At 35.5% G+C, this 26,797-nt stretch overlaps 1 protein-coding gene across 7 annotated transcripts in view; it reads left to right on the forward strand.

Moving 5' to 3' along the window:
* The window catches only part of MYO9A (myosin IXA), a 241,476-nt gene that overhangs the window by 62,743 nt on the left and 151,936 nt on the right, over positions 1–26,797 (forward strand). For 6 of the 7 annotated variants that reach the window (XM_018053556.1, XM_018053558.1, XM_018053557.1 and 3 more), the window contains exons 3-8: positions 2,529–2,623; positions 5,460–5,522; positions 9,134–9,233; positions 10,934–10,990; positions 16,469–16,566; positions 18,026–18,152. In XM_018053556.1, the coding sequence (XP_017909045.1) occupies positions 2,529–2,623; positions 5,460–5,522; positions 9,134–9,233; positions 10,934–10,990; positions 16,469–16,566; positions 18,026–18,152 (540 nt within the window). The remainder of the gene's footprint in view (positions 1–2,528; positions 2,624–5,459; positions 5,523–9,133; positions 9,234–10,933; positions 10,991–16,468; positions 16,567–18,025; positions 18,153–26,797) is intronic. The other variant, XM_018053559.1, reaches the window with a different exon arrangement.

Raw genomic sequence — 26,797 nt, forward strand, 5'->3', positions numbered from 1 at the left:
AGCTTTTCTTCCAAGGGTCAAGCATCTTTTAATTTCATGGCTGCAGTCACCATCTGCAGTGATTTTGGAGCCCAATAAGATGAAGTCTGTCACTGTTTCCATTGTTTCCCCATCTATTTGCTGTGAAGTGATAGGACCGGATGCCATGATCTTTGTTTTCTGAATGTTGAGTTTTAAGTAAGCCTTTTCACTCTCCTCTTTCATTTTCATTGAGAGGCTCTTTAGTTCTTCTTTGCTTTTTGCCATAAGGGTGGTAGTTTCTGCATAGTTGTGGTTATTGATATTTCTCCCAGAAATCTTGATTCCAGCTTATGCTTTATCCAGCCCTGCATTTCACATGATGTACTCTGCATATAAGTTAAATAAGCAGGGTGACAATATACAGCTTTGACATATTCCTTTCCCAATTTGGAACCAGTCCATTGTTCCATGTCTGATTCTAACCATTTCTTCTTGATTTCCGTACAGATGCCACATCTATATCCATTCATCTGTCCATGGATATTTAGGTTGTTTCCGTGTCTTGGCTCTTGTAAATAGTGCGACTGTGAATACAGGGGTGCATGTCTCTTTTCAAATTAGATTTTTCTCCTGATATATGCTGAACAGTGGGATTGGTGAATCATATGGCAGTCTACTTTTAATGGGAAAAAGGCTGCTCTCTTGTTAGGTCAAATAAAGATGGCCCTTTGAATGAGGTTTTCTAGGAAAATGCCAAATAGGTCAAATTGTGACGATTATCTGTGGGACAGGGCTTTGACTTTAACTCTAGTCTGATCTTTCCAGTGGTTGCTAGGTGAGACTGCTTTTTGAAAAAGCTGTAATTGTAGGGTGTTGGTTTTCTTGTCAATGTGGAGCTAGGGAGAGGGAATTGGTAATCAGGTAAGTTAAAATGCTATCAGTGCTTGCTTTTCTTACTGAAATCCAGCTGTTTTCCTTGATTAAATGTTATTCTTATAGGGGATTACTCTAAGCCTTTCATTAACTTCCAGATTCATCAAAAAGTTGATTTTGACAATTTTTGTTAGTTTTATTTCTTTTATGAAGGGGAGAGGGATTTCAGAGACCTTTACCATTTTCTCTGATCTCATTCTTAGTAATCTTTTCAAGAGACCTAAGTAATAAAATGTATTATATATATTTACTCCTGTGGTTACTATTTCTGCTGTTTTCATTCCTTACATTGATCTGTATTTGAACATGGTATCATTTTCCTTCTGCACGAAGGATTTCCTTTGTTTCTTTTAGTGTGGGTTCACTTGTGATGAATATTTTCACATTTGTATGTCTGAAATTGTTTTTTATTTGCTTTGCTTTTTAATGTTTACTTTTAAAAGTATAGATTAAGATTAAAAAATACCGTTACAGTAGAATTGTATAAATGATAAAACATACTAATTTGTGTAGTCACCTGTATGCGGTGGATGCAGAGTAGTTCCGCTATCCCTGTAAAATTCCCTGATGCTTTTCCTTATTTTCATACCCTCTGCCCTTCCATACTCACATTAACTTGTGGAGACAATTTGTTTGTTCTTCCTTCTTTTTTTTTTAATGTCATATTAATGAAAACATGCAGTATGTAATGTTTTAAGACTGCCTTCTTTCATTTAGCAGTATGTATTGAAGATTTCATTTAAGTTGTTGAATATGTGAGTTCAACCATGAGTTCTTAAATTTCAATTTTTATGGAGATTTAACTTGAAATAATATATAGCCACTTAAAATGTATGGTTTAGTGATTTTTGATAAATGTATATGCCAGGTAACCACCATCATATAATCAAGTTATAGAATATTTTCATTACCCCGTGTCCCTTTTTTAGACATTTCCCCACTCCTACCCCATTCCCAGACAGCTTCTAATCTGCTTCTTGTTAATCTTGTTTTGCGTTTTCTAGAATTTTGTATTATAATATGTACTCTTGTGTGTGGTTTCATAGCATAACATTTAATATTTATCAATATTTACATCTGTATCAGTAGTTTCATCCTTATTGCTAGGTAATATTTCATTGCATGGTATATAATTTGGATTATAACTTAGGAAGCTTATGTATTTTTTATTCTTTCTAAAATAGTATTGTAGTTTTGTTTTCAATAGGCAAAATACAGTATAGTATATTGCATGATGAAACTTTATTTCTTCTATACTATTCTAAATTATAATTGTTTTGATGTAATTATTCTTTTCCCAGCCTGTTATTTCAGTTTAGCAAGATTTTAAAATGTATATATGTATTAAATATATATTATATATAAATGTGTTAAGAAAATTTTCTGGCACTGGAATGTGAAAGTGAAATCTGATTTGTAATGAGCAATACGTTTTTACAGTTAAGACTTAGTTTACTCAGTAGCATAAAATGCAATCCACTTGACTTTATTGCAGATACTAGTTACTTTACCTGAAGTATGAGAGCCTGAAGCTATAAGTGAATTGCTTTTCTAGTATCTCTTTAGCACTTTTTTCTTGTTGAGATGATCTAAGGATATTCCATTTTAAAAAATAGAATTATTTATTTTGACAGGCCTTTGGAAATGCAAAGACAGCTCATAATAACAATTCAAGTCGTTTTGGCAAGTTTATTCAAGTAAATTACCAAGAAACAGGCACTGTACTTGGGTAAGTAGCAGTATCAAGCTTTGGAGATGTTTAAATGTTTGCTGTTGCCCCTTTATAAACCATAGGTTTTTCGTTTGCTCTTTAATGAAAATAGTGACATTAGTATTTACATTAAATTTTTTTCTCAATTTTTTTTTTTCTTTTGGAAAAGTTCAAACCTGGCACTTTTCTAGGAAAAGTTCTAAAAGGAAAGTTCTAAGAATAGTGTACCATCCATCCACCTGTACTTAGATTTATAAATTGTTAACAACTATATGCATTTGCTTTATCTTTCTTTGTTATGCATATATTCGTTTTTAAAAAATTGTCTTTGAGTAAGTTGGGTACATAACTTGACCCCTTGAAATAATTACTGTATTTCCTAAAGCAGCCACAATGACATTTTCCTGTATACTATTTTATACTCAGGGTATTTAATTTTGTCATAGTTATAGTTTTTGCTATTACAGTCTGTGATCAGAGTCCTCTGGTTGTGCCAGCAATATTCTTTATAGCTTTTAAAAAATTAATAGACTATTTTTAGAACAGTTCTAGATTAATGACAAAAATGAACAGAATAGGGAGTGTTCCCTTATGTCTCTTCATGCTATCCCCTAGTTTCCTCTGTTGATAGTATCTTGCATTAGGGTGTTCCATTTTTGTTGTTCATTGAATGGGCTTTGATAAATGTATAAAGGTATAGTTTCACTGCCCTAAAAATCCTCTGTGCCCCACATGTTCATCCCTTTCCACCCACTAACCTTTGGCAGCCGCCCATTTTTTCACTGTCTTAATAGGTTTGCCTTTTCCAGAATGTCACATAATTGGAAATTATATAGCATATAGTCTTTACAGATTGCATTCTTTCTTCTTTAGCAATATTTATTGAAGAATCTTCCATGTCTTTCATGGCTTGGTTTTATTGGATTAATAAATTTTGGAGTAATTAACATCTTTATGGGTTTTAGACATGTTTTTTAGCTTTTTATATTTCTCATTGAGTTTATTCATAAATATTATGTTATTTTTAATGTTTTATTTTTATTAAAAGTGTGATTTTTCTCTTACATTATATCTTCTAAAATTGTACATTACTTGTATGTGTTAGTTGCTCAGTTGTGTCCGACTCTTTGCGACCCCATCAACTGTAACCTCCCAGGCTCCTCTGTCCATCGATATCTCCAGGCAAGAATACTGGAATGGGTAGCCATTCCCTTCTCCAGAGGATCTTCCTGACCCAGAAATTGAACCCAAATCTCCTGCACTGCAGGCAAATTCTTTACCATCTGAGCCACCAGGGAAGCCCCAATTACTTCTATTGATTTTTATATTAATTTTATATCTTACTATCTTGCTGAATTATTGTTTGTATTAGTTTTACTGTTGGTTGTTTCTCTTACCATTTCTAGGTTTATTATATTATCTACTAAAATAGATAGTTTAACTTTTTTTTCTGTTCCTATATCTCTGATTATTTTCTATCTTGTTTGATTATATACCTCCTAAACTATAATAATATTTTTCTAGATACTTGTGTGAATGCCTTTACTTTTCTTTACTTAGTAGAATATTGGCTTTAGGACATTTTATCATGTTAATGAATTGAGCATTGATTTTAATGTTCTTTGAGTATTTTTGTCAGTAATGGCTACTGAATTTTATTAAAGGCCTTTTTGGCGTCCACGGAAATTAGTCTGATCTTCACTCTTGAATTTATTAATATTATCATTATTTTCCCAATATTGGATCATTTTGCATTCCTGAGAAAAGATTCTCATTTGATCAATACAAAGACACAAACACCCACAGATGTACACATACAGACATATTTTTATACATACATATGTAAACTGGTTGTTATGAGCTAGCTTTTATTTATGATTTTTATATCCATATTAGTAAGTACTGTGTACTCACTCTCTATGGGAGTTCTTCCTTTTATCCTTTTTCCTTCTTGAATTGAATCATATGTGTCTCTTTTTACATTTATGATATTCTGGTCATTGCTCTATAATAAATCCTGTCAGCTCAGTATGATAGCTGCTAGTTTGCCTGTTTTCTCCACTAGTTTGTAAGCCCCTTGAAAACAGGTAGTATATCACTTGAAAACAGGTAGTGTATCACTTATTTCTGTATCTGAACAGTGCTTACACAGTGCCCAGTTAATGAGTGCTTACTGAGGAAATTGGCAAGCATAAACACATTTATTCCAGGATGTGGCAACAGCATGGGTATGTAAAGAAAGTATATCTTTGAGCTTTATTTAGTAGCCTAGCCAAAGTATAATATTTGAAAGAATGTACTGTGGTATTGAACCTGGAAAGAAAGTAAAGTCTGTGTCATTGTAGGCATTGAGTGCCATGTTTTGAACTCCTGACTTTATTTTGCTTTATGGAAGTTAAAAAAACACATGAGTTTATGAATTTAACATGGATAACACTAACAATGTCCATAACACAATTATAATGGTAAATATACTCTGGAAGGTGGCTCAGACGGTAAAGCGTCTGCCTACAGTGCTGGAGACCCGGGTTCAATCCCTGGGTTGGGAAGATCCCCTGGAGAAGGAAATGGTAACCCACTCCAGTACTCTTGCCTGGAAAATTCCATGGACTGAGAGGCTCCTCAGAGCCTGGTAGGCTACAGTCCATGGGGTCGCAAAGAGTCAGACACGACTGAGCAACTTCACTTCACATACTCTGGAAGGCAGCTGTGCTCACCACTGTACCACCAATGATAATGGAAAATGTACTCTGAATAGTATTCTTTAGACTCTTGCATCTTTTCTAATAAAATATTTGTCTACCTTATATTAGGCTTTTATTATTTATATCAACCAATTCTATTTTTATTCTAGTGCCTATGTTGAAAAGTATCTACTGGAGAAGTCTAGACTCGTTTATCAAGAACATAATGAACGGTACATATTTTAATTTGTGTAATTGAGAGTGTAATTAAATTGAGTGTAACACTTGTATCATACAGATTGACTTTTCAGATCTTTGTGTATTATGACTTTTAATTCAGTTTATACCATGCATAGCTTTACATAAAATTGCTGTTTCTGTCATGGGAAGAATACTGTACTTTTGAAGATGCTGTGAGATATTTTTAACGACTATGTAGAATTGCTGTCTTTTCTAAATTCTAGGAGGACTATCAGAACAGGAAAATAGGGGTGTCTTAGGTGATATCTTTGGTTTTGTCTTTGGATCTTTTGCCATGTCTTAGTGTTCTTTCTCTAATTTGAGCAAAGTTTTTAATAAAGCTCTTAACTTTATTATAATCTTTGAGGTATATGGAATTTCAGAGATGATACATATGTAACTTCCTTTAGATGAGGAAGCCAAATATCAGGGAGGTAAATGATTTGCTTCATGTTTACAGTGAGATAAAATGAAGAGCCAGACTTTGAAGTTAAACAAGCCTACATTCAAGTATTGGATATGCCTTTGGCATCTCACCTAACTTCTCTGCTTCTTAGATACTTTTTCCTATTTTGTAGATGGAAAACTATCCTTTAGTTGTTTAGAAGATTAAATGAAATAATGTTTATGAAATGCTTAGTGTAGTCCTTTTATATAATAAAGGTTCATTAAGCATTATCCTATGTTACTTTCTCTATACTTTGTGTTGTTAGTGTTGTACGAATGTTTATAACAGTAGACTCATCAGTATAGATTTATAGTTGTTGCTTTTTGCCAATGTCTAGTTGGAGGGGAAAAAGCCTTACAAACAACACTGACATTTTTACTACCTTTTATAATATTTACCTATGTAGCTACTGTTACTGATACTATTTATTTCTTCATGCTTAATTGAATCTTATCTTCTTTAATTTCAGCCATAAAAGCTCCTTTTAGCATTTTATGGGGTCCATCTGTTAGCTGTGAAGTATTTAGTTTTGATTTATCTGGGAATATCCTAATTTCTTCTTTTTTTTTTTTTGAGGATAGTTTTGCTGGATATATAATTCTTGATTTTTTTTTTCTTTTGGTACTTTGAATCTGTTTTCCTTTCCATGGCTCTTGATGAGAAATCAGGTGGTAATCTTACATTAGGATCCCTTGATGAGGATTTCTGTCATGGTGCTTTGAAAATTTTGTCTTTTAATAGTTTTAATTCGTCCAGAGGTGGATCTCTGAGTATTTTTCTCCTGGAGTTCATTAAGTTTCTTAGATGTAGAGGTTAATGTTTGTCATCAAATTTGGGGGGACTTTGATCATTATTTTTTTCAAATATTCTTTCTCTTCTTTTCTTCTGCTTTTGGCACTCCCATTGTGCATATATTGGTGTTCCATATTGTGCATTTGTTGGTGTCTGTTTAATGGTGTCCCACAAATCCCTGAGACTGATAATTTTTCTTTCTCTTCCTCAGACTAGCTAGCTTTAACTGACCTTTTTTCAAGTTCACTGATTCTTTCTTCTGCCTACGAATCTTCTGTTGAGCTCCTCTAAATAGGTTTTCATTTTATTATATTTTTCAACCCTAGAATTACTTTCTGATTATTTTTTATAATTTCTGTCTATTCATCGATAGCTTCTGTTTGACGAGACATCATTCTCATGCTTTAGTTCTTTAAACATGGTTTTCTTTAGTTTTTTTGAATGTATTTAAAGCAGCTAATTAAAAGCCCTATCTAGTAAGTTAGTCTCCAGACTGCCCCAGGAGCAGTTATTATTGATTGTTTTTCTCCTTTGTATGTGTTACAGTTTCTGGTTTCCTTGTATGACTCAAATTTTTGTTGAAAATTGGACATTTAAAATAATAATTGGACTTTTAAAATAATCATTTGGGAGCTGTAGATACGAGTTCCTCCCCCTCCTAGGATTTGTGGTTGTGAATTTTGTTCCTGCTGTTTGTTTTGTGAATTTTCTGAGCTAATTTGAAGTCTGATTTTTTTTTGAGTTTAGCCGTTTAAATATTTACTTGGTTAACTTGTTGTTTTTGAGTCACTAAGTTGTGTCTGCCTCTTCTGTGACTTCATGGACTGTAACCTGCCACATTCCTCTGTCCATGGGATTTCCCAGGCAAGAATACTGGAGTGGGTGGCCATTTCCTTCTCCAGGAGATCTTCCCTACCCAGGAATCAAATTCGTGTCTCCTGTGTTGGCAGGAGGATTCTTTACCACTGAGCCACCAGGGAAGCCCTTGGTTAGCTTCTCAGTGGTAGTTGGTTAGCCGTGTCCAGATCTTTGTGATCCTATGGGCTGTAGCCTGCCAGGCTTCTCTGTCCATGGAATTCTCCAGGCAAGAATACTGGAGTGCTTAGCCATTTCCTTCTCCAGGAGACCTTCCTAACCCAGGGATTGAACCTGGGTCTTCTGCTTTGCAGGCAAATTCTTTACCATCTGAGCCACCAGGGAGTAACTGAACGGAGAGTTCCATAAATGGTTGGTAACAGTAAGTCTTCTAGTGTTTGTTTCAGGGACCATGACTTTTAACTCCTAGGCAGGCATTTTATAATTCTGCCTTAGTCTTTACTTCCTGCTTGTGGATATCTTCCAAGTTAGTGATAGGTGAGAGCTTAGTATTTCCTCTAGTCTTTGCTGAGCAGACATGCAGCCCTGGGCATGGGCACAACTTTATGCATGCATATGGCCTTGTAGATTCCCAGGAACATATTGGAGCTTTTTAAAGCCTCTGTGGATGTCTCATTTCCCAGCATTTCTCTTTAAGTTGTTTGGTTAGCTTACAGTTTGCCCTAATATTTATTCATCGGTTCAGGCAGCTGGTATGTTAAAAAAAATTGCCACTAATTGTTTCTTACAAATGTCTCTGAAACAAAGATTTTCATACTGGGGTAATAACTCTGAATCACATCAAATAAAGATATCAATAGTAATGAAGGTAACTTCAACCATGGAACTACCAGACAGTTCAAATAATGATATTTTTCAGGGAATGAGGTTCTAAATGAACTTCACCCCTGTTCTGCCCTCTTCTGGAAGCTGCCAGACTTCTGGTGTCCACCTCAGTTGTAAGCTGTTGGTATTGAAAGCTACATGTATCTGGTAAGCAGGAGATGGACTAGGGCAAGTTAAAAGGCCAGCAAGGTTCTGTTTATACTGAAATTCAGCTCTTTTTCTTATATAAACACTCTCTAGATTGCTTTACATTTTTGGTTAATTTCTAGAGTTTATTCTGACAAATTTGCTAGTTTTCTGATTGGTCTTGTGGAGGGAATTTTTAGAGGTCTTTAGTGTATTGCCGCCTTCACCTTTGTCTTTTGATGCAGCATACAAAACATTATCTTATTTTGTACTGCTTATTATGTGGCTGTCCCTTGTGGCTTGTGTGATCTTAGTTCACCTACGAGGGACTGGACCTGTGTCATGGCGGTGAAAGCACTGAGTCTTAACTGCTAAACTGCCAGAGAATTCCCCTGCAGCATTTCAGTAGAGTTTATCACCTTTGTATTAAAAAAATGAAGCGAAGCTGAGACAGTTTATAAATTAATTTCTTTTTCTTGTTAAATGATAACCATAGACCATGTTCGTTATAAAACCATACTTTTTTGTTTCCAACAGGAACTATCATGTATTCTATTACCTTCTGGCAGGAGCAAGTGAAGAAGAGAGAGTAGCATTCCATCTTAAACAACCAGAAGAATATCATTATCTCAATCAGGTGAGAGTTCATGAATATCATTTTGAAATGTAAGGCATTATTAAATTTTAGCTCTTGAGAAAAGTTTTTTCCCTAGTACTTCGTTTTTGAAACCTGGTTGGTAGTGGCTATTAACTAGCATTTTCATGTATACTATCTAAAAATTTATGTGATGTACTTCTCAAATTTAAAAATTGTTTTTATTCTTATATGAATCATAAAAGATAGTTATGTGCCTTTTGCTTTTTGTGAGACTCTTTGAGAGAATAATAAACTGTTTATAGATACCTCTAATTTAGAAAAACGGTTTACACTTTTCATTAAGTAAAGTGGTTTACCTTTTACAGACCACAGCATGTTAAATGTTACTAATGATTAATGCTTGCCCTAACAAAGGATTACTGAAACTTGTATTTGCATGTTTTGAAGCCTAATATATATACCTCTTTGCATGATATTATGATACTGACTTAGAGTATGATTATTTTTATAATTTAGTGATTATCCTATTAAATACTCAGTGTGAAAATTCATGAAAGGAAATAACTTAGAGAATTTGTGTTTTACCTTGAAACTTAAAAAATTCTCCCCTAAACTTCCATAATAAGGAGTAATTCTCACAACTTTTCATTGCGTTGGTTTGTTCGATTTTCTTTCTTATATTAACAAAAATTCTAGAATCAATAATAATGAAATTGATCTGACAGTACATCATTTAGGTAACAGATTGTCTCCCCTCGTTTTTAATTGTTTGAGGCAAGATGTAATGTCTGTGGAAAGAAATTCCTTATGGTAATTTTAAAAGTTCTGAGGGATATTAAATTGACACTTGGATGGTGGCTCAAAGATTGTAGTATGTATTTACGGCTTTGAAAGTAACATCTCACACTTTGTAAGATATAGAGCAGGCTGTATAACTGATATTTCATAATTTTGAAACTCCATATTTATATAAGCTAACAATTCTGTTACTATATTGAGAATTTAAAAATTATTTAAAATAAAAGTTCTTGGTATAATATGAGGCATTTTTACTGTATTGAATTAAGTATATTTAAAAAATCATTGATTTAGCTTTCGAGTTTTTCCCCTTCCCTGTTTAAACTATTTGCCTTATATTTGGATGATAAAATATTTTCCTTTTGAAAAAGTAGCAACTGCTGATAAAATGAGCTGATGTGCATGTGTGTAGCATGTCTGAATCGTTGCTACCCCACAGACTGTAGCCCACCAGGCTCCTCTGTCCATGGGATTTCCCAGGCAACAGTACTGGAGTGGGTTGCCATTTCCTTCTTCAGGGGATCTTCCAAATCAGGAATCTTACGTCTTCCTCATTGGTAGGCAAATTCTTTAGCGCTGTCGCCACCTGGGAAAGCCCCTAAAATTAATACTAGAGAAATGTGGAGTTTATTGCTCCTCTTCCAGATCTTTTTGTAATTACTGGCCATACTATACATATTCTTATCTTAGGGTCAGTATTTGCAGACTATGGGACTCAACAGTTATTATAAATTTCAGAGTAACTGAACAATAGCAAATATGGATTGGTTATAATAATATATGACTCCCAGAATCTGAATGTTTATCTAATTGTTTTGTGCTGCTATACAAAATAACTTTTCTTTGGAGAACAGCGGTACTACCTGAATACTACATCTAAGAGATCATTAGAAGAGTGTAATAATCATTACTTCTACCTAACTAATCTGCCTTACTTTCAGATAACAAAGAAACCCCTCAGACAGAGCTGGGATGATTATTGCTTTGACTCTGAGCCGGTCAGTACAAGTGCCTAAGTATCCTGTGTTCCTGCTAAAGGACCCTTTTTGTGACTTAGTTAGGAAGAAAGTCAGCTGAAATACAAACATAGAATCTAGGCAAGAAGATAAATCAGTGTTTATTTTATTGGAATTGACTTTTTTGTTTATGTGTGGTTTATTGATTAAAACAATTTACCTTATTTGGATTTTGGGGGGTTATATTTAGACTATATTCAGTATTTATTTTGAAAAATAATACATTGATTGCATTCCTAATTTCAGCATTGTTATGGATCATTATAACCTATAGGGTTTTTTCCCTTGATATTTATTTATTTATTTCAATTATTATGTGGTAGTTTAGTTACCCTCCTATTATGGGTAGTATTTATTGTTTATTTTAAAAAGTTGCATCCTTCCTGCTTTATGTGTCTGTTAACAGTCTTTTCACATAATGAATGCATGCATTTTTTTAATAGCAAGAGAGGCTATAGCCTCTGTGTAATTTTCTAAAAAATTAAGAATTGAAATTCCTTTAAATAAGATTATTTTATGTTTCAAATTAAGTATGATTTAAAGGCACATATGATATAATATAAAATGAGTAGGTAAATTTAGCATTATTTGTTATAATTTATAAAAACAACTTTGTAATTGTAAATAGAACATAAACAATCTTTTTCCTTTACTTCAGTTCGCAACTAGGTCAGATGTGAAAGGCTGAAAACACACACTCATCTATATATTCATTAACTAATGAACTAATTATGTATTAACTACTCCTCCTGGAAACGTAATATGTCTTAATCCTGCTTTAAATAACTATCACTTTAATTGTCACTGCATATGATTACAAACTCCGCTAATTGCAAGACTATCAGATTTTTGAGGAGATTTAGTAATTTTTCCTTCAGTTTAATTGCAGTACCATTTCATAATCAAATTTGCAATTTCAGATTTGCAATTTCAGATTTGATGTTTTAGAAAATAAATTTTAGACAGTGAATTTATAGATACTGATAATTTTTAGTAGAAAAATTTTATGCTGTTTCTTTCTCTCTTGAGACGCTTCCATCTTTTGCTTAGTATGCCAGTTGATTGTGTGCACCTCATTGGGAAGTAGGTAGGAGACTGAGAAACTCATATAGTGAATATAAGACTTGATTGCCTGTACAGAGCTTACAGTGAGATTGCCAGCTGGTCTGCTATTTAGACAGTCTAAGTAATGCTTAAGAATTTTTAGGTTCTGAAGTAGGTAGACCTGATTAGAAAACTGGCTCATCTGCTTGTTAGTATTGAGAACTCAAGCAGGTGACTTATCTTTTTGTTTTCATCCCTTCTTTAAGGGGAAAATAATGGTCTTTAACTTTTGTGAGTATTAAATTAGTGCATCTACAGAGCTTAATGTATTGCTTAATGCTTAATAAGCACACAGTAAGTGTTTCTGCTATTGCCACCACCACTGAAAGCATTATTATCCATCTTTTCCTTTCAGAAGAAATTTGTAGCCATACTCTCCCACTTCCTTAATATTAATTTCATCACTATGCTCTTATTTATTATGTTTTCAAATCTATTATCATTGGAACTTTAATTTTTCTGCTTTTTCTTGCAAGGTAATTTTAATGGAAGCAAGTAGTCTATCTGAGGATTTTTTGCTTAATTCTTTTCTCTTCGCACCTCCTCATATCATATTTGGGGGCAAAGTAAACTTGTTTCACTCTGAGTTTTTAGAACTTATGTGACTAGCTTTATGGGAAGAGAAGATTAAGGAGGATTCTGCCGTTTGTGCTATATTACTTAATATACATTGTATGAAATTGTATAAGTGATCCCAAGGGGAACTTGAGTGAGAAAATTGCTTTTAACAAGGGCTCTGTTGTTGCCCATTGTATTAATTCCTTGAAAGGAATTAAATCACCTCTTAATAAAACAAGCTCAAGCAACTAGTGTTTCATGAAAGGTAACAGAGGACTTAGGACAGATTTTGGTGTAACTTAGAACAGATTTTAGTGTAACCTCCTCTGTTATTTGGGTGACTTATTTGACCGCTGAGTCTATTTTCTTTCCTATAAATATAGGTATAATAAAATGTACATATGCATAATTAACTTCTTGTGTTTTGAGAATTTAAAGATTGTATATGGCAAGTGACTCTGATATTGACTGGTATGTAGAAGATATATGGTAAATGCTAATTTCCCTTCTTTAAATGATAATAATCTATTCTAATCATTTTACCTTAAAGCTGGTTCTGAATAACTTCAATGTAAACAGTTTCACCTAATTTAAAATTTTTCTGAATTAAACTTTGAATAGTCGGTCCAACTAGCAGGTGAGTTTAGTGAGAATTGCCAGAATGGGTCTCAGGATACTGAACACCATGCTGCAAAGGGATTAAAACATCATATTCTCAGTGAGGCCAAGCTTTCATCCTGGTCATTACTGCCTTTATAGGAATCCAACCATTTGTATTGTACTTGACCTCCCATTTTCCCATGAAGTAGACCTGCTGCAGGAATCCTGTGCAACTGGATGGGAACCTTTGAATCCATAATATTTACATCCTCCATATCTTAAGTATTTCTACAGCATAACACTTTTACTGTTTTTCACTGTCCAACAGTTTATACATTTGGGGTCACTCCCTCAAATTCTGCCTTTTTGGCTTTATGCCAGTCCAGTACGAAGGTCTCTGCATGCTGCACAACTTCCTTTGCAAATACTTTTCCATTTAAAAACCATTACCATCCATATTATATTTGATCATTATAAAACCACTGGTTGTAGTTAGTATGATTACCTTTCACAAAAAAAGCAACAGTGGCTTAAAATTTAAGTGACTTCCCCCGTGGTGATGAAGCAATTTAATAATGTAATTGGGATTCAAATCAGGCTATGTTTTTTATATTCTTTTTTCTTAAATGATCTTCAACATCTTTACTAACTCTCAAAGTCAATTATTCAGATTTATGTCCTGTATTATCAACTAGTAGCTATAAAAAAGTATAATTTTTATAAACAGCATTCTAAGAAATATAGACAGTGTATGAGAAACATGTGTAATTTGATTTTGCTCTTCACTTTCTCTCCCTCAAAATACTTCCTACATGCCAGGCTTGTTGTAGGTACTTATAAATGAGAAAGGGTTCTCATCATGTCATACAAAGGGAAAAAATGCTGATAGCTTGAAAGAATATTTTGGTGTATTTGTGGGGAGTGTGCAGTGGCATGTTATCACGTAAGACTAGAGCCTGAGCTGAGTTTGACAATAGCAGTCAGCGTCTTCTTTCAGTGGAAAGGGTTTTAACAGTTTGATTAGTTCCCTACCTCATTCTTTGACCTTTACTGTTTTGTTGTTTTCTGAATGACCTCCAACAGCCAGTATTTGTGTTTGGTGCTTGAAAGCTTTTCTTAGAATCCTGGAAGGCCTTGCGCTCTTGCCTGGTCTTGTAAAAGTATCTAGAAGTTAACAGCTTATCTCCAGAACTGATGAGAGGTGATATATAAGTGTTATGGCTCCTTCACCTTTCTATTTTTTATACTGTTTCCCAGAGGTTACTTTGGAATTAAAGTCCAGTTACCCACCTTGGTAGCTATTTTAATATTGTACTCTATTTAGGCAACGTTGCCTTCCCTACATTCCAACGCTACTTGTACTGAATCTTGGTCTCAAGGTTTGCACCCGTATGAACCCAGATTAAGATAATGATATTTCTGGTCTGGTAGATTAATCTGTCCTTAGTTTTTCTAATACCATTGTCATCAAGGAAGTTCATGTTAAATATAAATATTTAAAAGGTCATTATGATTTTGGTCTTGTATTTCTGAAGAACATTTGATTATAGATAACAGCAGGTATAAATGTATTTATATTTTAGTTCTTTTTTCAATTTATGCTCTCAATATTTTATCCACACTGTTTTATTCATTCTTGAGGTAGATAAGAGCAGCTGTCATTTATGAGAATCATTACTGTATTTTTTATCCACACTGTTTTATTCATTCTTGAGGTAGATAAGAGCAGCTGTCATTTATGAGAATCATTACTGTATTACTGAGTTTACACAAGTTGAAGCATAGGTTGTTTTCCCTCCACTTATTTGTTACAGGAAAATTTTTACTAAATTATAAAATGAGTGAGCTGTTTGTGGTTTTAGGGGGAAGAAAAGAAGAGCTTTTAAAAAGCTTTGGGAAAGAGAAAAATGTGTTGTTAAAATTTTTTAGTGGGTTAGGATGTTGTCATGTCTGTAGAAATATGTCTTAAAATTGCTTACCAAAAATTTTATAGTCAGAAAGAACTTTTCTTAAAGTAATTTAAAATCCATGTATACCTTTCCATAGAGAATAAAATTATTTTTAATAGCATTTTAAGACAGTGTTTAAAATTTTATTATTTATAGTACCTAAAGGAGGTAGATACTTGATAAGTACTTTTTAAAAAATAGATGAGCACTTTGTTTATTTCTTTAAAAGTAATGTCTCATTCAGTTAAATAATTCATTGATTGTATATTTACTCCAGTAATTTCCTACTTTTTTCTTAGCACTGACTTGATACTGGAAATCTGCAGTAAATTAGACAAATAATAGTTCATGTGTTCATTGACTATTTGACTATTTGATAACACTTCATAGGAAGATAGGCATTAAAAAATAAATACATGTGAGGAAGTTTTTGAAAATATAAGTGTAAACGGACTATGAGAACACATAGTAAAGGCAGGTAAAGACTTTTTTTTATTGTTTTAAAGATGTACAGTATTACCAAATGGTACAGTATTACCTTTTGACTTTTGGGGGAACTGAAATGCAAGAGTTGCTCTAGAAGAGTAATATTTTTTAGTCTGGTAGTCCATAACTGTTTTTACTGGCTTATATTATGAGGGTTCTTTTGAAAGTTTTTGTACTTTCACATATACTTCTTCATTTTGCTGATTGCTGTGTTGTTTATATTATTTGTTAGGAACTATTTATGTGATAGCTAATGTTGATGTAATATAAACATCTTTATATTAAGTCTAGGCTCCTCTTCTCAACTAAATTAATGCCTCTTCTAAAATGTATTTTTGTGTCCCAGGATCTAGTTCAGCACCTTGCATATAGGTAGGCATCTATTAAATATTTGTTGAATAAATAACATTTGTATGTGGAATTGATCTCTTAAATGCTTCGCATCTCCAAGACTCTTCAGAACCACTCAAAATCAAACTTGGTATCAGAACATTTTATGAGTCTTGCCAGCTCTTTATTGTAAGTTACTTTTGAGATCCTTGCTTGGGTGGTTGTGAAGAAGAGGGGAAAGGTAACATACTGGTATTTAGGTAGGTATATGTTTGGTTTGCATGCTTGTAGTAGGATAAGAGTCTAATAAATTTGATGATATCTAAATATGCATAGGTATGCTTATCTAAAATGACTATATTTCTGAGTGGCTTAGGTTGCTTTTCGATAGGTAATCTTGATTTTTCTTTTCCATTTTTCTTTAAAAAAGCAGGATTGCTTCACCGTGGAGGGGGAAGATTTGAAGCATGACTTTGAACGCTTACAACTAGCCATGGAAATGGTAGGATTTCTTCCCAAGACACGGAGACAGTGAGTTTATTTACTGTATTCCTTTACCCTCAGTAGAGATCCTTTGAAACAGTTTTCTAATATTCCTGATCTAGTGCCTCTTCCATCTTAAGCATTACTTAGAATTAGGAAATTTATTTTTGGAAAAGACTTGTTTTGAATTGCTTTCTTTGGTCATAAATTCTTTGAGAATCTGTTGAAAGTTAGAGCTCTTCTTCCTAAAAATGCAATCCATAAACATTTGCACATTATTACAGGAGTTCATGGTGCCCCCAACCTTGCTGTGTACCTTCCTTAACTGTTGCTTTATAGCGCTTGCTGTGAAGGGAAGGAAACAATGTGGGGTATAAGGCGGTTTGCTTAAAGTAAAAGAGAGGTGAGCTTACCTCGATAGAAAGTTCTTGTCAAGTTCAGGTGAGAGACAGAAAATAGGTATAATAATGTCCCAAAGTAAACTGAATTCATGAGCTGTAGAGCCCAAGGATAGGGATTATCTGTTGGCTGGAAGAGAGGCACGTGTTCTTCTGAGACAGGAGGGAAGGACAATTGAGATGTAGATGTTTCACAGTAAGGGCCTACTGTTAGATCATACAGTCCAATGGTCTCCATTACTGTTTTTAAAAAAGGCATTATAATATGATGCTCAGTATAATATGATGTGGGGAAGCATTTAAAAAATATAATAATAAAGAAACCACCTTGGTTACTTTGTTTAAAAAAATACAAATTCTCAGACCTTTCTTTTAAAGATTCTAATTCAGTAGATCTGAAATAGCCAGTGGAGGGAAAGGACATTCCAGGTAGGATAAAAAGCAATTAGAAAATCATGGACTTTTGAAACACCACAGAAGATTCAGACAATATTAAGTCCCCTATAGGGCTTCCTTGGTGGCTCAGTGGTAAAGAATCTGCCCGCCAATGCAAGAAACTGGGTTCGGTCCCTTATCTGAGAAGATCCCACATGCCATGGAGTGACTAAGCCTGTGCATCACAACTACTGAGCCTGTGCTCTAGAGCCGGGAGCTGCGACTGCTGAGTCCACGTGCCGCAGCTGCTGAAGCCTGCGGGCTCTAGAGCCCGAGCTCTGCACCAAGAGAAGCCAGCACAACGAGAAGCCTGCATGCCACTCCTAGAGAAAAGCCTGTGCAGCAAAGAAGACCCAGTACAGTCAAAAATAAATAAATAAAATTTAAAACAAAAAGAAACAAGTCCCCTTCAAACAACTGTGTCTGTATATCTGATGTAGATACAGTTCTTAAAGTGGGTTTGTATAAAGCACTTTGCATAGTGCCTGACATGGTAAACACTCAATAAATTTTAGTTCTTGTAGTTATGATTATTATCCTCATATTTCTTATTTATCTGAAGACTAAGTACTCTGTATTTGTACTGGTTTATTTGCTTCATTAGAATTTTGGAATGAAATAAGCGTAAGAGAAGTCACATAAGCAAGCTGTAATTTATGGTTTTATTTTCACAGGATTTTCTCTCTTCTCTCAGCAATACTACATTTGGGTAATATCTGTTATAAAAAGAAGACATACCGGGATGACTCCATAGATATCTGTAATCCTGAAGTTCTGCCTGTTGTCTCAGAGTTATTAGAAGTAAGTGATTATATTCTCAGTTTTCATTTCAAATACTGGTAACTTTTCAGTTTTTATTTTGTGTAACTATTTTGTAGGTATTAATGGGTTAATACTTTTAATTAATAGTGTTACTCCAGGAATTGGAATTATTTCTATTATGTGTGCCAGATTTGGGTTTTCTCCCCTGCTTCCCTTTGTCCCAGATATCTGTAACTCCTAAATTTGCTGAATAGGATGAATACTTCACTCTATACTATATCATGTTCTAGGTCTTTGTAAAGTTTCTCCTACATAGTAGGATGTTGGTCAGATTATTTTGTTTGAAGATGGGGTGTCCAGATGGGTGGAGAAAAGAGTACTATTTTTTCTTTCTTCATGGTTAAATAGGAGTCAAAAGTCTTCATGTCCTATGACATTTCTTCCCACATCAAGGTCCTCATTACCTTACTCTTTCTTCCTGGACTGATGATTCCTCATGTTTTCTCGGCTAACTGCTCATCTTAAAAGGGGTGTAGTTTTTAATGGGCACTCTCCTCTGATAGAACAGGAAATCTGTATGTGTAAACTCACCTTGAGTATATTCACATATCTCCAAATATTTTTATGTGACTGTCTGTATAAAGATAAACATGATCTGCACAACAAGGGAAACTGTAAACAAATGGAAAGACAACCTGTGGTATAGGAGAAAATATTTCCAAACTATGCAACTGATGGAAGGATATTATATGGTATGACTTATATGTGAAATCTAAAAATATGATGTTGCTGTTGTTCAGTTGTCCAGTCATGTCCAACTCTTTGTGACCTCCTGGCCTGCAGCACGCCAGGCCTCTCTGTCCCGCACCATCTCCCGAAGTTTGCCCAGTCCACGTCTTTTGCATCAGTGATGCCATCCAGCCATCATCTCATCTTCTGACACCCTCTTCTCCTGCTCTCAATCTTTGGCAGCATCAGGGACTTTTCCAGTGAGTCAGCTGTTTGCATCAGATGACCAAAGTACTGGAATTTCAACTTCAACCTCAGTCTTTCCAATGATTATTCAGGGTTGATTTCCCTTAAGATTGACTGGTTTGATTTCCCTTAAGATCGACTGGTTTGATCTCCTTGCTATCAAAGGGACCCTCATATGATACAAATGAATTTAGTTATAAAATAGAAATACACTCATAGACGTAGAAAACAAATTTATGGTTACCTAAAAGGAAAATGGGAGGGAGGGATGAATTAGGAATTTGGGATTACCTGATACATACTACCATATGTAAAATAGATAGACAATAAGGACCTACTGCATAGCACAGGGAACTGTATTCAGTACTTTATAATAACCTATAATGGAAAGGAATTTGAAAAAGGATATGTATTTATATATATAAATAAAACTGAATCACTTTGCTGTATACCTGAAACATTTTAAATCAACTGTGTGTGTGTGTTAGTTGCTTAGAGATGTCCAACTCTTTGCAACCTCATGGACTATAGCTTGCTGGGCTCTTCTGTCCATGGGAGTCTCCAGGAAAGAATACTGGATTGGGTAGCCGTTCCTTTCCAAGATTATTTAGGTCAGTACCTTTTCCTCCTTCCCTCTTCACTGAGGTTGTTCCATATATTTGTCATATAGTTTCCATGTCATGGCCTGCATTCTTTCCTGAGATTTCTCACAGCTAAAAATTTGTGTACCTTAAGATTCATGGATTCTGTATGTGTATATGCATGGATTGTGCCAAATGCGTAATGTTGTGTGTCCTCCACTGCAGTATCTTACAGAATAGTTTCACAGCCCTGAAACTTCCCTGTGTGTCACCTGTTCAGCCCCTCCCTACAAACTACTCATATTTTCACTAGCTTTGTAGGTTTGCTTTTTTCAGAATGTAATGTAATTAGATTCATATAGTATTAATATATCATGTTTTCAGACTTACTTGTTTCACGTAGCAGTATACATTTAAGATTCATCCAGTGTCTTTTCCTGGCTTGATAGCTCATTTCTCTTTATTGCTGAATATTATTCCATAATGTGCATATATCACAGTTTCTCCATTCACCTATTGAAAGTGAAAGTGAAAGTCGCTCAGTTGTGTCCGACTCTTTGTGACCCCATAGACTTTACAGTCCATGAAATTCTCCAGGCCAGAACACTGGAGTGGGTAGCCTGTCCCTTCTCCAGCAGATCTTCCCCACCCAGGAATCGAACTAGGGTCTCCTGCATTGCAGGTGGATTCTTTACCAACTGAGCTATTAGGGAAGCCCACCTATTGAAGAACATGTTAATTATTTCCAGTTTTATTTTATTTTATTTTTTTTTACGATTATCAGTAACCTTTTTTTCTCCTGTTAAAATATCACTTATTTTTAAAATCTTGGTTCATATACTGCTTCATCGGTTTTAACTGTATTAAATGGTTTAAACTGATTCCATCAGCACAGAACAATTTGCTTCTCCTTAGCATAATTCAGTATTGGCTTTGTAACATAGTTAATTGTTTACCAGTTTGTGTCCATTATAAGGTAGTGGCAGTGCAGTGTTCTTTGAGATCTGTGGATGTGCTTATTTATCTAACCTTACAATGTTTTATTATTTTGTACATACCTTGCTGTTTATTAACTTTAATGGAATGAGTTAGCCTGGTAGAAGAGGCAGGAGGGAGTACTTTAAATTGGAACTAGACTAACTCATTAGAAAGGAGTTCCAGAATGTGAAGTGTGGTATCTGAAAGCTGTAATTTTGAAGGTCATGAGGGTCAGAAAACAGATCTTTCAGACAGGACTTTCAGGTGATGTTTTAGTCATTCATTTTGTATTGTGGTAATACAAAGCATTGTGGCTAGTGATCTTTCTTACAAGTTTAGGCATTCAGCAAGTACCAAGGCTTCTAGTCCAAGTGAAATATTTTCTTTTTTGGTGAGAGACTAATAAGAGCAATTTAGGAAATTTAAAGAGGCACTCAGGTGTTTGTAAAAAAAGGAGAAGGGGGCCGGGAATCCAATTCTGAAAATTGGGCTTACCAGTGTTAAAGTTAGACTAACAACGAAGTGTGATTTGATAGCAAATCCCACCTTTTGAATTCAAGCTTCTCAAATTCCTTCTAGTTTGGAGTGGTTTGAGGAGTGAAGTTTTAATAATGAGTTCTGAGTTCAGTCGCTCAGTCGTGTCCGACTCTTTGCGACCCCATGAATCGCAGCACCCAGGCCTCCCTGTCCATCACCATCTCCCGGAGTTCACTCAGACTAATGTCCATTGAGTCCGTGATGCCATCCAGCCATCTCATCCTCGGTCGTCCCCTTCTCCTCCTGCCCCCAATCCCTCCCAGCATCAGAGTCTTTTCTAGTGAGTCAGCTCTTCGCATGAGCTGGCCAAAGTGCTGGAGTTTCAGCTTTAGCATCATTCCTTGCAAAGAAATCCCAGGGCTGATCTCCTTCAGAATGGACTGGTTGGATCTCCTTGCAGTCCAAGGGACTCTGAAGAGTCTTCTCCAACACCACAGTTCAAAAGCATCAATTCTTTGGCGCTCAGCCTTCTTCACAGCCCAACTCTCACATCCATACATGACCACAGGGAAAACCATAGCCTTGACTAGATGGACCTTAGTCGGCAAAGTAATGTCTCTGCTTTTGAATATGCTATCTAGGTTGGTCATAACTTTTCTTCCAAGGAGTAAGCGTCTTTTAATTTCATGGCTGCAGTCACCATCTGCAGTGATTTTGGAGCCCCCAAAAATAAAGTCTGACACTGTTTCCACCGTTTCCCCACCTATTTCCCACGAAGTGATGGGACCGGATGCCATGATCTTCGTTTTCTGAATGTTGAGCTTTCAGCCAACTTTTTCGCTCTCCTCTTTCACTTTCATCAAGAGGCTTTTTAGTTCCTCTTCACTTTCTGCCATAAGGGTGGTGTCATCTGCATATCTGAGGTGACTGATATTTCTCCCGGCAATCTTGATTCCAGCTTGTGTTTCTTCCAGTCCAGCTTTTCTCATGATGTACTCTGCATAGAAGTTAAATAAGCAGGGTGACAATATACAGCCTTGACATACTCCTTTTCCTATTTGGAACCAGTCTGTTGTTCCATGTCCAGTTCTAACTCTTGCTTCCTGACCTGCATACAGATTTCTCAAGAGGCAGGTCAGGTGGTCTGGTATTCCCATCTCTCTCAGAATCTTCCACAGTTTATTGTGATCCACACAGTCAAAGGCTTTGGCATAGTCAATAAAGCAGAAATAGATGTTTTTCTGGAACTCTCTTGCTTTTTCATTGATCCAGCGGATGTTGGCAATTTGATCTCTGGTTCCTCTGCCTTTTCTAAAACCAGCTTGAACATCAGGGAGTTCACGGTTCACGTATTGCTGAAGGCTGGCTTGGAGAATTTTGAGCATTACTTTACTAGCATGTGAGATGAGTGCAGTTGTGTGGTAGTTTTAGCATTCTTTTGCATTCGAAGTTTTGCATTTGAAGTTTTAATAATAAGTAGAAAGAAGATATCTTCAAAGTCAAGGAGCTAGAGAAGATCTGACAGCACCTATCAGAGTGTCCTGCCTATAGTTAGACCATATTTTTATTTATCATTATTTTTTATTAAAAATGTTTTTTTGGCCCTAAGGCTTGTGGGATTTTAGCTTCCCAAGTAGGGATTGAACCTTGGCCCTTGGCAGTAAAACCACTGGGTCCAGACCACTGGACTGCCAAGGACTTCCCCCGTGAAGTTTATTTATTTATTTTATTTACTAATTTTTTTGCAGGGGCTGCACTGGGTCTTCATTGCTGCAAGTGGGCTTTCTCTAGTTGTGGCGAGAGGGGGCTTCTCTCTTCATTGTGGTGCACTGGCTTCTCATTGCGATGGCTTCTCTTGTGGAGCTCGGGCTCTGGCAGGCTTCAGTAGTTGAGGCTCTCAGGCTCTAGAGCACAGGCTCAGTAGTTGTAGCACATGGGCTTAGCTGCTTCGTGGCATGTGGGGTCTTCCCAGACTAGAGATCGAACCCATGTCCCTTGCATTGACAGGCGGATTCTTAACCACTGCCACCAGGGAAGTCCAATAAAATTTAAAGACTATTTGGAAAATTATAAAGGTAGCTGATTAAAATATGAATTCAGTAATATTTTCTTAGGTTGCTTATTAAATCCAAATAAGATTAGTGTATTTTATGTGATTATGTTATGTGTGTAGACTTGTGTGTGATCATTGTCAAGTTTTAGTGCCAGCATTAAATCAGCTCCTTAAAATGAATTGGGTAGTTTTCCATTCTTTAAAATCTTTTTTCTGCATTTAATAGAAGAATCATCAGCAAAGAATAATATGTTTGTTAAAGATATGAATAATATCAACCCCGTGACCAATGGTATTTAATATTCCTCCAATTAGTTTTGTGTTGACTGATTTTTTCAGGATTTTTAAATCTGGTTTGAGTTAATTTTGATGATTTGTGTTTTTCTGGGAAATAATTGTTGATTAAATGTTTTAAACTCACTACTTTTGTATTCATTGTGAATACTTTGTTAATGTTTAAATTTTCTCTATGATGTTAGCTTTCTAGTCATGTTTCTTAATGTTCTTTCTATTCATGTTTTCTTTTGATACATAATTTGTCTTTCATTTCTTATATACTTATTATGTATTGATTTATACTTTAACATATTTTTCTGTTAAATTATGAAAATTTTTAGAAAATAATATATATGAAAAAGGTATAATAAATACCTGTAGACTCAAAATATTATCCAAGTAATAAAATATTACATGTAATTGAAGTCCGCTGTGTACTTTGCCCATCAGAAGTATAAATACTACTATGAATTTAGTTTTTTCCCAAGTTTTTATTAATTGAAATTTTAAATGCGGTCAAAAGTGGAGAGATCCCCAAGTACCCATTGTTAAGCTTCATCACTTATTAATGTGGCCCATCTCTTTTCATCTGTATCTTCACCTCTGTTCCTTCCCAATTCTTTCAAAACAACTTCTGAAATAAAATCCCAGTTATCTAAAAGATAAGGGCTATGTTTATAAAAATATTCACAATAATTAGGAAATTACTGTATAGCACAGGGAACCCTACTCAGTGCTCTGTGATGGCCTGTATGGGAAAAGACTCTAAAAAAAAAGGTGGAGATATATATATAAAAATATGGCTTCCCATGTGGAACAGTGGTAAAGAATCTGTCTGCCAGTGCAGAAGACGCAGTTTTGATCACCTGGTTGGGAAAATCCCTTGGAGTCAGAAATGGCAACCCACTCCAGTATTCTTGCCTGAAAAATTCCATGGACAGAGGAACTAGATGGGCTGAAGTCCATGGAGTTGCAAAGTGTCAGACATAACTGAGCAGGCATGCACATATATTTACAATGGATTCACCTTTCCACAGACTCAAAACTGACACAACACTACAAATCATCTATACTCCAAAAAAAATTTTTTTTAATGTTATTAAAACACCTAAAAATAAATAAGTTGGTTTTTAGTCTCAGCTATATAGTCAGTGTTCAGATTTTCTTTTTTTTTTTAATGATTTCCCTATAATTTCTTGTTTTTCATTGAGTTATAATTGACATACGACATCTTTCAGGATACATAGTTACAAAAAGTTTATTTTCTTGTGATTAGGATTTCTAAGACCTCTTTTAGCAACTTTCAAATATGGAATACAGTTTTTATTAACTGTTGTTACCATGTTGTGCATTCCATTCCCATGACATGTGACCTTTATATTATATCTGGAAGTTTGTACCTTCCACCTTGAATTTGTTGTTGTTGTTCAGTTGCTCAGTCGTGTCTGATTCTGCCACGCCATGGACTGCAGCATGCCAGGCCTCCCTATCCTTCTCTATCTCCCGGAGTTTGCTTAAACTCATGTGCATTGAGTTGGTGATGCTATCCAACCATCTCGTCCTCTGTAGCTCCCTTCTCCTCCTGCCCTCAATGTTTCCCAGCATCAGGGTCTTTTCCAGTCAGTCATCAGGTGGCTAAAGTACTGGAGTTTCAGCTTCGGCATCAGTCCTTCCAATGAATCAGTTCAGTTCAGTTCAGTTCAGTTGCTCAGTCATGCCCAACTATTTGCAGCCCCATGAACCGCAGCATGCCAGACCTCCCTGTCCATCACCAACTCCCGGAGTCCACCCAAACCTATGTCCATTGTGTCAGCAATGCCATCCAACCATCTCATCCTCTGTCGTCCCCTTCTCCTGCCCTCAATCTTTCCCAGCATCAGGGTCTTCGCATCGGGTGGCCAAAGTATTGGAGTTTCAGCTTCAACATCAGTCCTTCCAGTGAACACCCAGGACTGATCTCCTTTAGGATGGACTGGTTGGATCTCCTTGCAGTCCAAGGGACTCTCAAGAGTTTTCTCCAACACCACAGTTCAAAAGCATCAATTCTTCTGAATATTCAGGATTGATTTCCTTTAGGATTGACTGATTTGATCTCCTTGCTGTTCAAGGTATTCCCAAGCATCTTCTCCAGCACCATGGTTTGAAAACATTAATCTTTGGTGCTCGGCCTTCTCTATAGTCCAACTCTCATGTCGGTACATGACTAATGGAAAAACCATACCTTTGGCTTATATGGACCTTTGTCGGCAAAGTGATGTCCCTGGTTTTTAATATGCTATCTAAGTTCATCAAAACTTTTCTCCCAAGGAGCAAGCATCTTGTAATTTCATGACTGCAGTCACTGTTGCAGTGATTTCGAAGCCCAAGAAAATAAAATCTGCCACTGTTCCAATTTTTTCCCTATCTATTTACCATGAAGTGGTCGGACCAGATGTCATGATCTTAGTTTTTTGAACGTTAAGTTTTAAGCCAGCCTTTTCACTCTCCTGTTTTACTTTCATCAAGAGACTCTTTAGTTCCTCTTCTTTTTCTGCCCTTAGGGTACTGTCATCTGCATATCTGAGGTTATCGATATTTCTCCTGGCAATCTTGATTCTAGTTTGTGCTTCATCCAGCTTGGCATTTTGCACGATGTGCTGTACATGTAAGTTAAATAAGCAGGGTGACCATATACAGCCTTAACATTCTCCTTTCCTAATTTTGAGCCAGTGCATTGTTCTATGTCCAGTTCTAACTGTTTCTTCCTGACCTGCCTACAGGTTTCTCAAGAGGCAGGTCAGGTGGTCTGGTATTTCCATCTCTTTAAGGTCTTAATTTTCCAGTTTGTTGTGATCAACGTAGTCAAAGGCTTTAGTGTAGTCAATGAAGCAGATGTTTTTTCTGTTATTTCTTGCTTTTTCTATGATCCAGTGGGTGTTGGCAATTTGCTGTCTGGTTCCTCTGTGTTTTCTAAATCCAGCTTGTACAGCTGGAATTTCTCGGTTCACATACTGTTCAAACCTAGCTTGAAGGATTTTAAGCATTACTTTGCTAGCATGTGAAATGAGCACAACTATATGATAGTTTGAACATTCTTTGGCCTTGCCTTTCTTTGGGATTGGAATGAAAACTGACCTTTTCCAGTCCTGTGGCTACCGCTAAGTTTTCCAAATTTGCTGGCATATTGAGTGCTGCACTTTAACAGCATCATCTTTTAAGACTTGAAATAGCCAAAATTCCATCACCTCCACTAGTTGAATTTAGTTTTTATCATTCCCATTCTTATTTTTATATTTTCAAAATGGATAGATGTGTCCATGAAGAATATATAGTTTCGTTCTGAATGTTTTCACACTTTATATGTG

This window comes from Capra hircus, chromosome 10 (assembly GCF_001704415.2).
Source record: "Capra hircus breed San Clemente chromosome 10, ASM170441v1, whole genome shotgun sequence".
NCBI lineage: Eukaryota > Metazoa > Chordata > Mammalia > Artiodactyla > Bovidae > Capra > Capra hircus.